Source organism: Crotalus tigris, unplaced genomic scaffold, assembly GCF_016545835.1.
Source record: "Crotalus tigris isolate CLP2741 ecotype Arizona unplaced genomic scaffold, ASM1654583v1 scf7180000024465.619267, whole genome shotgun sequence".
NCBI lineage: Eukaryota > Metazoa > Chordata > Lepidosauria > Squamata > Viperidae > Crotalus > Crotalus tigris.
This window is the reverse complement of record NW_024100636.1, coordinates 524,163-537,993: the sequence shown is the minus strand read 5'-3', so window position 1 is coordinate 537,993 and position 13,831 is coordinate 524,163. Positions and strand designations below refer to the sequence as shown.

The window sequence follows — 13,831 nt, the reverse complement described above, 5'->3', positions numbered from 1 at the left end:
ATCCTATCATCATATCACATGCAAGAGCCCCCAGAGTCTGGGGAAAAAAATAAATGAAGATCACAACTGTACAAAGGATGCAAATAAGAGAACAAGGTTAATAATACTGCAATTAAAAATATTGGCTATTAAGAAATGTTTTATTTCAATATCTTTCTTTGGCTTCCCACATAGAAAAATATTTCAGTGGAAAAAAAATTGGCTGAAAGAAATACACAATCCTAAAAGTTTCAAGCATCTTGATCCGTCTCCACCCATCTTGAAACCGATTCAATTTTTTTCTTCTTCAAAAAGAGTACTTCAGGAACATACATTATTTAACTAAGCTAGTCCATTTTATTCCCTGAATGGGTTATTCTACCGGAGGTATTTTCTCTGATTAGCAAACAATGAAAGTCACAGACGCTGTCTGAATGGATCACTCACTCATGACCTGATCATCTCCCATTTGGACTGCTGCTACCTCTGAATAGTTATCAGGAAGCTTCAGCTGGTACAAAATGTGGTTGTATGGCAAGTTTGAGTGCCCAAAGAACGGCACATGTAACACCTCTACTGCACGAGCTGCATTGGGTTGCTGGTTTGCGTCCAGGTCCAGTTCAAGGTGTTGGTTTTGAGAGTTAAGCCCTAGATGGCATGGGGCCAGGTTAGCTATGGAACTGTCTTCATCTTGTTACATCAATTCATCCCATCAGGTCAGGCAAGGAAGGAATGTTTGGATTCCATCGGTTAAAGAATTCTTCGGTTAAAGAATTCTGACTGGCGGTGTCCAGGAAGACAACCTTCTCTGCTCTTGCCCCTGCCCTGTAGAATACTTTTCCCCCAGTGGTGAGGTAGGCCCCACTCTATTGGGCTTCTGGAAAGGTGTGAAAACATGGCTCTGCGGCCTTACTTGGGGTGGACAGAGGGACACGTAGCTGGTTAGTACTCTGAAAGCCCTTTCCCTCTGCCTTTTAATTTTTAATACTGATTGCTTTTTAAATTTTATATACTGTTTTTATGTTTTTAATATTTTATTTGCACACTGTCCAGAGTCCCTCTGTGAGGGAGACGGACACTTTTAAAATTTTAGAAATAAAGTTGTAAATCAAGGAAATCAATTATATAGGGTATACAGTTGGTACAGCTTATATATCCATGACATATTTTAAAAACTAAACGGTATATTGTCAAACATTATCAGAGATACATCTATATCTGGTGTATCACTGCAGTATTTGTCTATATACCAAATGGCAACTTTGGACTGTAGCCCAAGATGATTAGCTTCCAGCTTTTAACACAGAATTATGCTTTAAAAAATAGTGGCTAGATCAGTTATTCCAGCTATACAAAGCGCTGTTGTTATAGTTGTTTCCCCCAAGACAAAATAATTGCTGTGAGAATAAGCATGTTGATCCTTGCTCATGAATAACTGTCCCAAAATCAGCTAGCAACTCTAGAAGCATTACATAAAAGCAGGGGCTGTTTCATGCAACTATTTTTCTAAAAGACAATAATCTATTCAGCCGGAAGCCAAGCATACTAATAGAAAACTAATCACACTTATGGACTGCATGAAATAACATTTTTAAAATCTCAAAACTGTAACAAACAGTTTCTTATAAACTGAGTTAGACCTGAATACTTCAAAAAAAAAACCTGGCTTCATAATATCTGTAGCCAGCCATCAGCTACATTAATATTTATACAATATTAATACTTTATGAAGTTTCACAAGCTAGAAAGGGACAGTGTCTTTGTCCAACTGGAGGCTACTAAGATCAAGAACACAGCAAACAGTGAAAAAGCAAAAATATACTAAGACTTTTTTTTAAATATGCCTTTGAATCCATGTTTGACTTCTGGTGAACAATACTGGACACTGATTTTGATTTATTTGCCATCAAATTGTTTTTGACTCCTAGTGACCACATAAGATTTTCTCATGACAGTCTATCCCTAACTTCAAATCTTCCAATGGTGCACTCATAACTACTCTAACTGAAGCTTGGACATAGATATACAAAAATAAGAATTATGATGTATATCCTCTATAAAAATGGGTAGTGACAAAAATATTGGAAAAAAAAAATCTACCTTGCCCAGATTGGGAGAAGATAATCATGATGGAACTTAAGTGCAGATTATTATTCTGTAATAAATCTGGCCATCAGTTCTTTCAGAATGTTATCACGTTGCAATTAAAATACATCAAGCAAGTATACACTAATCAGACCTGGGCATTGCACATTTTATGCCTTCCCCAGGTCACATCCAGATCTTTGGCTATCCCTGTCTGGCCCAAGTGGATTGTTTTTATTTTGAAGGCAACTGCTTCTTTTTCAGTTTATGCATGTGGGTGGATGCATGCCTGTGCACCTTCACAGTCCTACTGTTCAGCCCTCCACAACAGTCCCTGCTTTTCATGTCGCCCCTTGGTAAAACTAACTGCCCATCCCTGCACTATGTGATGTATTGGCTTATATCTGAATTTCTGCCTATCGTAGAGTAGAAAAAGATAATTGTTTTGAATAGTGTCCTATGAAACAACTTAACCTAACATTCATTGTTGGTTTTGTAACATTCATAATACTCAAGGCTACATCTAGTTGGAATTACAAGAACAAAAAAAAGCACTTGTTTGTTACAAGACTTGGTCAAAAACGATTGGTTTCGTAAGAATATTAAGCATCCATTTAGCTACACTATTGAAGAATCCCATGTTGATGAAACAGCATTTCTAAACATGTGTTCATCATGTACAATTGATAATGGCAGCCAGAAGAGTAAGTGGTGCTTTGGGTGGATTAACCTGCATTTTTTTAAAACTCAATTTTTCACTATCTTTCTTGAAAGAGATTCAAAGATTCACACTTTACAGTCACCAAATGAGCTCAAGAATAAACAGATAGCACACAATTATTTGAATGCTGCATTCAATTTCAAGGCCACTCAAAAAGCAGAAGTACTTCTGAAACTCTGTGCAATTGTAGACAGCAAGCCTCCCTCCTTGGCAGTGCTGTATCAATCTGTTAAACCCATCTGTGATTAGGACCATCTTCTCTTGAAGTGCAATCCTATTCAAAAGTCACACTGAAGTCAATGCTACTCATTCCCAGAGAATTCCACAGGGTTGTACCTCAATAAGATGAATTCGAAAAATCAAAACCACAACACTTATTGTCAGAATGCAATATCTGGTACCACACTTTATAAAGTATAAATACTATACTTTATAAATATAGACTATAGGTGTGATAGTTATGAAATAAATTGCTCAAAATTTGGAAAAGTAGGTTTTTACTTGTAAAAAAATTGAAAAGACTTAATATAAATCTATAACCAAATAAACTTTATAACAAAGATGAAGACAATAGAATTAGAACAGCTTTCGATCCTGCTTATCCCCAAAAGTGATAAGCAGTATATGAAGATTTGCACATGGTTATAGAGTTGATAAGCCACCTGGGAAAGCCAAGGGAAACCATCAAAACAATTAAAAAACGAAAATTAGAATATTTCGGACATGTGATGCAACACCCAGAAAAATACGGCATACTCCATTTAATCCTCCAGGGAAATATTGAAGGCAAACGAGGTCCAGGCAGAAGAAGAACATCATGGCTTCAAAATCTAAGGGACTGGTTTGGACAAAACTCAGCAGCACTTTTTTGTGCGGCTGCTGATAAAAACAGGATTGCCAACATGATAGCCAACATCCTATAATGGATATGGCACAAGAAGAAGTAGATTGTGCAAGCCCCTCAAAAGAGGTGTTCTAGAACAAGTGGGAACATGAAATGAAATCACTGTCTATGGATACATAGGCAGAGAAGACCACAAATGGCTTCCAAAGCAACCACTTAAGCCTGGAAAAAGATACAGCCACTTTAACAATTCAGAAATATGTTTCTGAATTTTATTTTTATTTATTGCATTTATTTGTATCTCACCTTCATTATTTTTACAGCAAACATATTCAACATACATTCCTCCTTCTATTTTCCTCACAACAATAACCCTCTGAAGTGAGTTGGGCTGACAGACACTGACTAGCCCAAAGACATCCAGCTGCCTTTCAAGGTGGGATTAGAACTTACTGTCTCTGGCTTTCAAGCTTGATGCCTTAACCATTAAATCAAATTGGCTTGAAAGATGTCTCTTTTCTAAGAGAGTTGCACAGCTCTAGAAAGATCTACAATATAGAAATATTGCATATAAATTCAAATTTTATTTAAAGCAAATAATTCAGCAATGTAGAGAATATTTAAAGAGTTTTGAATGCATTCTAAAATTAAGTATAGTACTGATAATAACATACAGTCCTGTTGTCAAATTTTATATTCTGAGAATAAAAGTCCTGTTATTGTTATTAGTTGCAATGTATAGTTCCTTTCTTTTTGTCTGTCTTTCTATCTATAACAATCAAGGGGATTGACTTCCAATGCCAAATAAAACAGCCTAATAGAAGTGTTGTTAAGGAATAAATTATGGTTTTTAAAGCTCCATTTTATTTAACCATTGAGGATTCTTTGGCATACATTAAGTGAAGACTAATGTTAATGATATTCCTTAATATTCCATACTGCAGATGCAACAGATCTATAACTGAAGTAAATAAATTTGATTTGAAAGCATTTCTAAATTGCACAGATCAGGACATCAAATAAAAGTCACTCTAATCTAGTACTTTAAATAAGGAGTAAATTACAAATGCAACCAACTATTCAATATAAAATGGAACAGATAGCTGTCATTTTATCACAAACACAAAACATCTAGTCACATGTGCAATTTTAATACCTAAAAAAAGTTGTAAAAGTAACTGCAGAGTTTCCTTTCTATCCTTAAATAATACCTTATCTAACTATGCTTTCTATATTTATATAGAAATATATTTATGTAGCATCATTAGTCTATGATGTATCTGATGATCTCAGAAATCTGCCACTGTAGATCAATACATCCAAAGTTTTTGGTGGCCAATGTACTTTGAACCAAGACAGCAACCACTCCATAGTCAGATCTAGTTTGTTTTTCCGCTTCATTCTGTGGTACTGAACAAAAAAAAAGTTTACCCTTTTCAAAGCCTGAACAACATCTATGTTAAACAGCAACATCTGGCTAATTGGCTTTGAGTACAGTAGTCCCTTACCAAGCTATTTTAGTCTTGTTGATCATGAACATGAAGAGCTCTGGATGTTCACAGTCCATAACTTTCAATTACTTTCAAACATCATAAGAAAGAAGCGTCACAACAAATAGCAAAAGCCCTAAGGATCAAAACTGTTTATCCCAACTTACATGCATCTTTGTAATCAGGGAAATAAATGTATTTCCTTTCTTGGAAAGGAAATACATTTTACATTAAAGCCACAAACTACAGTTAGATTAGCACTGTGTGAATGGAACTGTATAATTAAACAGGAAAACTCATCCTCCAATCTTAGGACATTCTTTTCCTCTCTGTTTTGCCTCGATTTATCTTTTCTGCTTAACTAATATAATTCCATTCAGTCTAAAGCCATGCTCCCTATAAGCTTCTGTCACACAGGTGCTTTTTCCAAAAGGCAACTGGACTTTCTTGGTGAAAAGAAAGTCCAGTTGCCTTTTGGAAAAATCACCTTTGGGACAACCATGAACTGGATGATGCAGAATCTCCAGACATATAAGTTTCTCTGTTTCACCTTTCCATTGCAAATAGGGCACACCGGTACATTGTTACTGTATCTTTCCAGAATACCAATAACTATAATTCACTTCAGCAGTAACATATTTTACTTTTGCACTCTTTAGCTACTGCTGTTTCCCTTTGAAAATATGTTTTTCAAATACCAAAATGCTGCAGTTCAGATGCAAATATTATAGCAGCAGGCACTAGTCTATAGTACTGCTACAACTTGCTTTTTTATAAACCTCATAATCCCCATTGTTATTTTGCCTTCTTCCTCCTTTCACCCTCTCCCTCTCCCAGTGCTGGGTGGGAGAAGGGGGTGACAGTGGAATTAAAGGTTTAGGGCATGTGGGAACACTCTAATTCCGTATGGAAAAGAAATCCCTCTAGACAAGATCAGGACTTTTTTGCATCCTTCTGAAGGCGTTTACCAGGTTGCTTGATGAACGGTTCTCCTAAATCGAACTGCTTGCCCTGCAGCCTGTTTTGTAAATTGTTCTTTGCGAGTTCTCCTGGGAAAGGGATGTCCTTATCCGTAAAGGACTCTTTTTTTGCAAAGCCAAGGCGTCCACTTTTCCGCGTGCGCTCTTTCTTTTTATTTTTTCGTGGGATGCAGATATTGTTCCTCTGCTGTGGAGTTCGGGAGTCGCCAAGGCTCTGGGCTGAGCTTCAGTCCTGCCTGCCACATATTAAATCCCTCCTCCCACCGCCACATCGCCTCTGCGTTCTCCAGCCCGCCGCCCCTCAACGGCCTGCCTCTGAGCCCACCCCTTATTCCCCCAACACAGGCCATTCGCTCAGCTGCCTGCCTGTGCCACGACTCCTCTCCTTGTTCCCCATCACCGCTTCCAGCTTCTCCCCTCCGAAGCTCCTTCCCCACATGCTTTTCATCCCCCCCCACCAATGACGCCCAATCCCCGCTCTTCGCCTTGTTCCCACGCGCCAACAGTCCTACCCACCTCGGCGGAAAACCTCATCAAACCTCAGCCACTCCACTTTCACGTCCTCACCTCAGGCCGCCGCCGCCAAGCGCCGGGGAAAGTGAGCCCCGCCCACCCGTAAGGGAGAGACCGAGAGAGCAAAATCGTCGAAGGCTGCGCGAGCCCAACAGCCAACCGGACACAGGCGCCCTCTTTCCTTCAGCCAATAAGAAAGGTATTTCTCTTCGGCGGAGCGCCGGCCAATAGGAGCAACGGAGAACCGAGTTCACTCCCACCTTTTCTCTCCTTCCCCCCCCCTCCAAGATCCAAAATTGAGTTCGGCTCCAGGACAACGGAACCGCTCTAGCCACCGAAGCGCTTTACCCGTTGTCCAATCGGCTTAGGCGTTAGAAAGACCCAATCAGCGACCACGAAAGAGGTTGTTTCGGCCGGATGGTTACTTACGCTAAACCAATTGCCAAAGCCGTGGAAGGAGACCCAATCCAGGCGTACGGAGGGGCGCGAGGAGCTCTGGCTACCCAATAACGTCTCTCGCCGTTCTTTCCTCGCCTTCTGCGAATCCTGAAACAAGGTGTGGAGATGCGCGTTCTTTCCTGCAACGGCCGAAGGAGGATCCTTTGACGGCGGTTGCTTAGGCTCTTTCATTGAGTGGCTCCAGAGTTTTGGTGGAGGCGGTGGACGCCTCCGCCCCCCCCCCCTAATACCTGCACGCCGCTTATACTTTTTTTAAGTTTTCTGTATGCCGGCTCTATGTATAAGCCGTTGTTATTCGTTGTGCGTCTGCCCTGTTTTATGTGAGAGATTCAGAATATCTGTCCCTGAGGATGTTGACGTGGATGGCATGACCTACTGAACCATGGATAGCTTACCTATGGCTTCTCGACCCATGTTTCTGAATTCATCGAGCATATCAATTCATGATTTCACTTTTATGCTAGACATTTGTCTCAGTGTAGGCCCTTTTATACTAACACTTTTTAAGGAAAAAAAAAACCTGCAGGTTTGCTGAGCTCTCACAGGCAATGATTGGCTGAATGTGAACATTGCTCAAAAACGTAACAAGCCACATTAGTGTAGGGTGAAATCAATCTCAGAAGGTTTGTACCATGATTAGACAATGGCACATTCTGTGCAGGATTCCACAGTGATACTATAATGAATTTCAGTTCTCATTGAATTTGTCTGATTTAAATTCTCCCCAAATCTTCCATCTTTTAGACAAAGCATCACTTACCTTCAAACCTCAAAATGATTTCTAAATTTGGCTGGAGACCCATTGTCTTCCCAGCCATAATATTTAGGGTGTGGTGCTGCTTCTAAAATACAGATAAAACTTTTTTGAAGGCTACTACATCCAGACCTGATTTTTTTAAAAAAATCAGTTTTCTGTTAATAGCTCAATAGTGTCACCTGCTGGGCTTAGATGACCATGTAAGTATTTCAAACCAATAATTCATACTGTGTTTCCAGTAAAAGGTAATTAATAAAATATATAATAAATAAAAATATTGGTGTATGATTTACCAACTACAGTCATCAAAGCACTCAAGAAAAATTAGCAAGATAAACTGCAGTGTAAAGGAAAAGTACTCTTTCAAATGCTACATCATAATAAAACTGATGGCCAAGTTTGCTGTTTACTCAGGTTGAGGATAATTAAATATTGTGGGAAAAGAGAAACTTATAAGATTTAATGCTATTGCTCTATCAAAGAGAACATCGGGACAATTAAAACTTAAAAGAAATATGGAAAGGAGTATTAAGCAAGCAATTTAGAGGGAATGTAACAAGTTTAAGGAAACCTATGATGCAATAATGGATTCAGTAGGATTTCTATGCATGCACAGCATGAGGTTGCATACTAAACTTACCTTGGGCTAAACGCTTTCTTGATTTTTCTAATTTAAGAAACGCATGTCTATAGTGTAAAAGTTTTCAAGGTAGCAGTGTCATAACCAATCACTATAATTAAAGTTAGTCATAAATATAAACCAGCAATAAAATACAAAGAAAATTAGTGAGAACATTTTTATTTATTATTAAATTTCTGTGCTGCCCATCTCCCCTGCAAGATGATTTTATGCAATTCTTATTTTATTTTCACTGAAGTTAGAAAGGATGAGGTTCATTTTCCCATTGTTAACATAGTAGGATTTATTTGATAAATAAGATACCTTTCTTTTGATATCGTACATATATTTCAGGGGCAGAAACCAGCAAAGATTGATGGCACTGATTCCCTTTTTGATATCTTGGTCCATGTTATTTTGAGAACCATTACTTTAATAATAATGGTTTAATCCCCAGCTGTTTGATGGTAAAAAAATTTCTGTGCTGTCTAAAATGCAGTCATGCAGATTTTGGCTTCTTTGTCTGCATGAGGAGTTCGTAGGCAGCTTGCACTTCAATAAAACGTCTTTCAGCTTCTTCTACTTGATGTCGATTATGATCAGGATGCCAAAGCTTCACCAGCTCCCTGTAACTTTTGGTAATTTCTTCTGGAGTGGCATCATTAGGGACACCTAAGATCTAGAAGAAGAGGAGAGAGGTGAATCAGCATCCTATCACAGCTGTGAGTTCACTAATATTTTAATTGTCAATTATCTAATTGATAATTGGCTGGCTGGGTGACTTTGGGCCAGTCTCTCTCAGCCCAACCCACCTGACAGGATTGTTGTGGGGAAAAGGAGGACGAGGAGGAAGGAGCATATTTGTTGTCTTGAGTTACTTATAAAGCAATAAAGGAAGGGTAGCATCTAAGAAAGAAATAAACTAGTCATTTGTCAGTGATGGAGCGGAGGTGGAGAGAACAAAGAATAATTTTCTTGCACGTACTGTTACAACTTATTGGAAAATCTATAAAAGCCAAAAATCCAATGAAGGATGATTTTTATAGAGTTTGAACTAATGTAAGGTTTTCCACTTAGCCTCACAATTGCCCCAGCATTACTCAGGAATTTAAAAGCCAAAGAAACTCCTGAGCCGAGGTTTCAACAAAGATTACAACTTTATTTTGATCAAAACAGAGAAGGGCCACCTGATTCCTCTTCGTGGCTGATAGAGGAATGAAGGCAACAACCAGAAAAGATGTCTTCCACCTTTTATACCTTTCCAGAACAAAAAGATCAGGTCTTGGTACCAGGCATAAGATGGCACAAAAAAAATAATTCTTAGATGGTGACTCATATACAGCAACCCAGGCTCCATCCGTAACTCCTTTTCCCCCTCCCCCTACTGTGCTCTTTTCATATAAGCCAGTGGTTCTCAACCTGTGGGTCGGGACCCCATTTGGGGTCGAACGACTATTTCACGGGGGTCGCCAAACAACGCAGTCCGCCATTTTTTTCCCCCTTTTCCTTAGCTGTGCTACTCCCTTTTATTCTATTGGCTTTTAAAAGCCAATAGAATAGATTCTCTTGAATAGAGTCTAATTCTATTGGCTTTCAAAAGCCAATAGGAATTGTCCAGGCTGTCTCTGCCCTGCTGAACCCGCCAAAAGTCCCAGTCTGCAAACGGTGCTGCAAGTTGTCTGCAGCGAAGGCGAGCTGTCTGGAAGCTTCCACCCCTCCCTGCTGAGCAACTACTAAAAATGTAAGCAAAAAAGGGCCAGGGATGAGAGGTGGGAGGCCAGCGGACGCAGGGAGGGTTGCTGGCGCGCGTGGGGCCCGACAGGTGCCTTACCTCCCTTGGGGTGGGCCAGCTGGTGGCCCAGCCAGTGGTCGGCCTGCTCCATCTCTGCCACTTGCCAGCTACGCCTCGGCTGGCGCAAGGGGCGGCACCACGCATGCGCGGTGCTCCCAGGCAGGGAAAGTCCTCCACTTACGACCGGTTGGGTAGTCCTCGACTTACGACCGGTTGGGTAGTCCTCGACTTACGACTGCTTGGGGTCGCGGCATTAAAAAGGTTGAGAACCACTGATATAAGCAATCACCTGTACCTAAAGCATGAAGCCCTTACTTTTTCAATATATACAGTATATATAAAGCATCTGATCAAGCAATTAACTACAAAATAATGATTACAAAATAACAAAACAATGATTACATGATAACACTATAAGTATCAATATAAAATGGTTACTATATATAAAATAAATGCTAATGTCAAACTTAAACATACTAAAATCATAAGCACAATAAAAATCCCTTCATAATAGTAGAGCACATTAATTTGCAGAGCTTTGAAAAGCTAAGCATAAAGACACTTTCTTGCAATTCTGCAAAACACCCTTGTCTGTTCTTTCTTTCTACATCCAAAGACATCAAAACTGAAGAGCCTTGTTATTATCTCTAGTCATATATTTTAGGTAAAACTTTCAGCCAGTAAGATACTATACTATTTTCAGCCTTGAAAGATGACGTGTAATGTTTCAGATAATCTCAGAAAGTGCCATTACAATCAACATGGTCTTGGTGTTAAGTCAAGTTAAGAATTCAAACCAAGGGATATATTAAGAATTCTGAGAATTTTAATTCTAAGATATAAGGAAAATATGCTGTAAATGGAAGAAATAGTCAATACCGGAGCAAGTAGGTGTGACAGACAACTTACCACATTGTTTACTTCTTTGCCCTTTGAACTCTTTCCCTTACAAGCAAATAGTTCTAGTTTCAGATAAATCTTATTCTTTTCATAAGTAGTGTTTAAAATTAGTAAATGAATGTCAATGCAAAATTATTGGCTAGGTAGGGTCTTCTGATGTGTTTATTTAGTTGCTTGTCTATTTTAAATACTGTTAAAATAGAAGATTTTATTACCGAATTGAATAAGAATTTTTCACTTACTTTTTTTGGTATAATTAGATTTAACATGACTTACATTTTGTTGTTTTATCTTGTACACCGTACAATACTACTATATGAGCTTCCTTTAATGCCCTTTTACTATTAATACAAATTGTGGTTGTTTAATATATGCAAAGCTAGTTGTTTGATATGCAAGGCTTGAAGTGAGAATTTTAGTCTCTGGTGACATAAGCCAGTTTGATGTACTGGTTAAGGCATCAGCTAGAAACTGGGAGGCTGTGAGTCCTGCCTTAGATACAAAGCTAGTTAGGTGATCTTGGGCCAGTCATTTTCTCTCAGCCCTAGGAGGAAAGCAATGGCAAACCATTTCTGAAAGACCTTGTCTAGAAAACTTGTCTAGTTCAAGTAATCGCCAGGAATCAAAAACTAACTTGAAGGCACAAAAATATGACAAGCTGAACCAAGGATGACTGTGGGAAGGGGCAAAACAATCAAGAGGGTGGTCACAAATGTGCAACCAAAGCTTATAAACACTGTGATGGATATACAAAGGGAACGGGTTTTATTGTGTAGTAATGACCATCAGCTTGACTTTTTTTTATCCTTCCTGTGCTAGTCCAGAATGTTAGGAAAGATTTAGTATCATGACATGCAGAGATTCTCATATCCTATATTTGACTATATAACATTGGATCACTACAATGCACCCTACATGGAGCTGTCCTTGAAAAACATTTAGAAGCTTCAACTGGTGCAAAATGTGACTGCATGGGTAGTAAATGATTTGGATATGCTATGGGCCCCATCACCTAAGGAATGTCAACTGGCAGGGAGACGTATCTTCTCTATTATAGTCCCTGTCCTCTGGAACATTCTTCCCTCAGAGTTGAGGACGGCCCTGATCCTGTTGGATAATTTGTAGGAAACATGAAACTTACTGTTTCCAAAGGCTGAAAAATAATAAAGTCCACTGTACCTGATACGCCATCTGACATCTTTCATCCTGGAAAGATTGTACAAATTTTAAAATGTTTTCCCATTCCTGGAAATAGCCACCACTTAAACCCAACATCTTCCCGGCACGGTAAGGGAGAAGCAGCACCCATTCCAATATTCCACTCAATGATGGAAACACGCTGACATAATCCAGGGCTGCTCCAATCGTGCTGGCTATGTAGTTGGCAGTTGCTGTTGTATTGCTGAAGGCAGAGTAGGCCAGTGGTGTTGTGAATGCCAGATAGGCCAGGCCTAGTCGGTAAAGTCGGAGGCTAAGCTTCTTCTTGGTGCGATTGACGGTTTTATAGCGTCGGTAATTCTGGGCTGTCACACTAGTGGTGAGAGTAATGGGCAAGATCCCCAGAGGGTGGCCATAGAAGATTGGTGCAGTTATAAAGGCAGCCGTTAAGGTTGCTTGAAGATTGGAGGCTTGGTTGCCCACTTCAGACACCAAATGAACTCCAAGACCCACAGCCAGAGGAAGGGCCAGAAAGTAAAAACCTGGCAGAGTAGAGAGACCAATCAAAGCTACTACCCCAAAATAGATGCCTACTAAAGCTTGGCCAAGAAAACGCACAGGGTTTAAAGGTGGGAGTTGACTGTTGGGCAAGTCTGGCGTACCATTTGCCTGTGCTACCCAACCAGGGAGCAGCCACAGCTCCCAAAGCCACCCTATGCCAAAGCCACCCAAAGTCAACATCCAGAGTAAGGCATGGTTATCTCTGCCTAAGTAGAGATGGTGAAGCCCAGTAGGGCCCCCCAAAGCCCAGAGAGCAATAGCCACCACAAGACGTTTGGCCATCTCATTTGGCCATAGCACCACCAGACGTCTCACTGCAGACAGTGCTGTTTTTTGTAGTCCATCCTCCCTGGATGCCAAATAATAGTTCTGTGGGGGGAGAGAGAAGCAGTAAAATATAGCAGTATCTGCAGCGCAAGGCTAGCCAAGGGTCCTGATTTCTTCCTGCTGTCTCAACCACACCCTCCCTGGTAGTGACTGGCTGCCTTTTTTTCTGGGTCTAGGCGTCTGCATTATGATACCATGCAGGAGAACCTAGTGCCAACTTCATTTTCCTGGCAACTAATCCAGGGAACCTTTGGTACTTTCTTATCATTTATCATCTAAAAAATGAATCATTTCCTAATCAAAGCATTGCTTCCGTAGCCCCTCCAGACTTTCATGGATTGAATCACCCCGAAGTATTTCAGTGGCAGAGTACCTATTTCTCAAGCAAAAGCATCTTTAAGGAGGATTAGGAAAGACTCCTACTAAAAACCCTGAAGATCCTTCAGCAGATGGTTCAGAAGGAGAAGGTGCAAATGTTTGCTTTGATCTAAGGCAGATCTCTGAACCATTTTCCAGAATCATAATCACCTACCTTTCAGCTCATTGTCAGAGGGAACATCAGGAAAATGGAGGCAATTCTAATGCCTGAGAGAGCCTTTGACCTCACAAGGCTAATAGACTTTGTCTCCTTCTGGGGGAGGAAGTA

At 39.9% G+C, this 13,831-nt stretch overlaps 2 protein-coding genes across 4 annotated transcripts in view; both read right to left on the bottom strand.

The window, feature by feature from the left end:
* Positions 1-6,898, bottom strand: part of SPATS2 (spermatogenesis associated serine rich 2) — a 61,546-nt gene extending 54,648 nt beyond the window's left edge. The window contains exon 1 of one of the 3 annotated variants that reach the window (XM_039332840.1): positions 6,667-6,898. The gene's annotated coding sequence lies outside the window, so the exon portion shown is untranslated. Of the gene's footprint in view, positions 1-6,087; positions 6,314-6,615 lie in introns of those variants that run through there. The other 2 variants (XM_039332842.1, XM_039332841.1) reach the window with 2 other exon arrangements.
* A 1,713-nt stretch (positions 6,899-8,611) lies between these two features.
* On the bottom strand, positions 8,612-13,810 carry DNAJC22 (DnaJ heat shock protein family (Hsp40) member C22). The gene is made up of 3 exons (XM_039332864.1): positions 13,718-13,810; positions 12,319-13,227; positions 8,612-9,126 (listed from the first exon to the last, which is right to left on the bottom strand). The coding sequence occupies exons 2-3, from the start codon at positions 13,138-13,140 to the stop codon at positions 8,947-8,949; spliced, it is 1,002 nt and encodes a 333-aa protein (XP_039188798.1). The 5' UTR covers positions 13,141-13,227; positions 13,718-13,810; the 3' UTR covers positions 8,612-8,946.
* Between the last annotated feature and the right edge of the window lie 21 nt (positions 13,811-13,831).

Excerpts from the sequence above, each read along its gene's own strand:
- DNAJC22 (XM_039332864.1), bottom strand. The coding sequence starts at position 13,140 with ATGGCCAAACGTCTTGTGGTGGCTATTGCTCTCTGGGCTTTGGGGGGC. Across the intron at positions 9,127-12,318 it reads GATGTCAGATGGCGTATCAG|ATCTTAGGTGTCCCTAATGA; the intron begins GTACAGTGGACT and ends CTCTTCTTCTAG.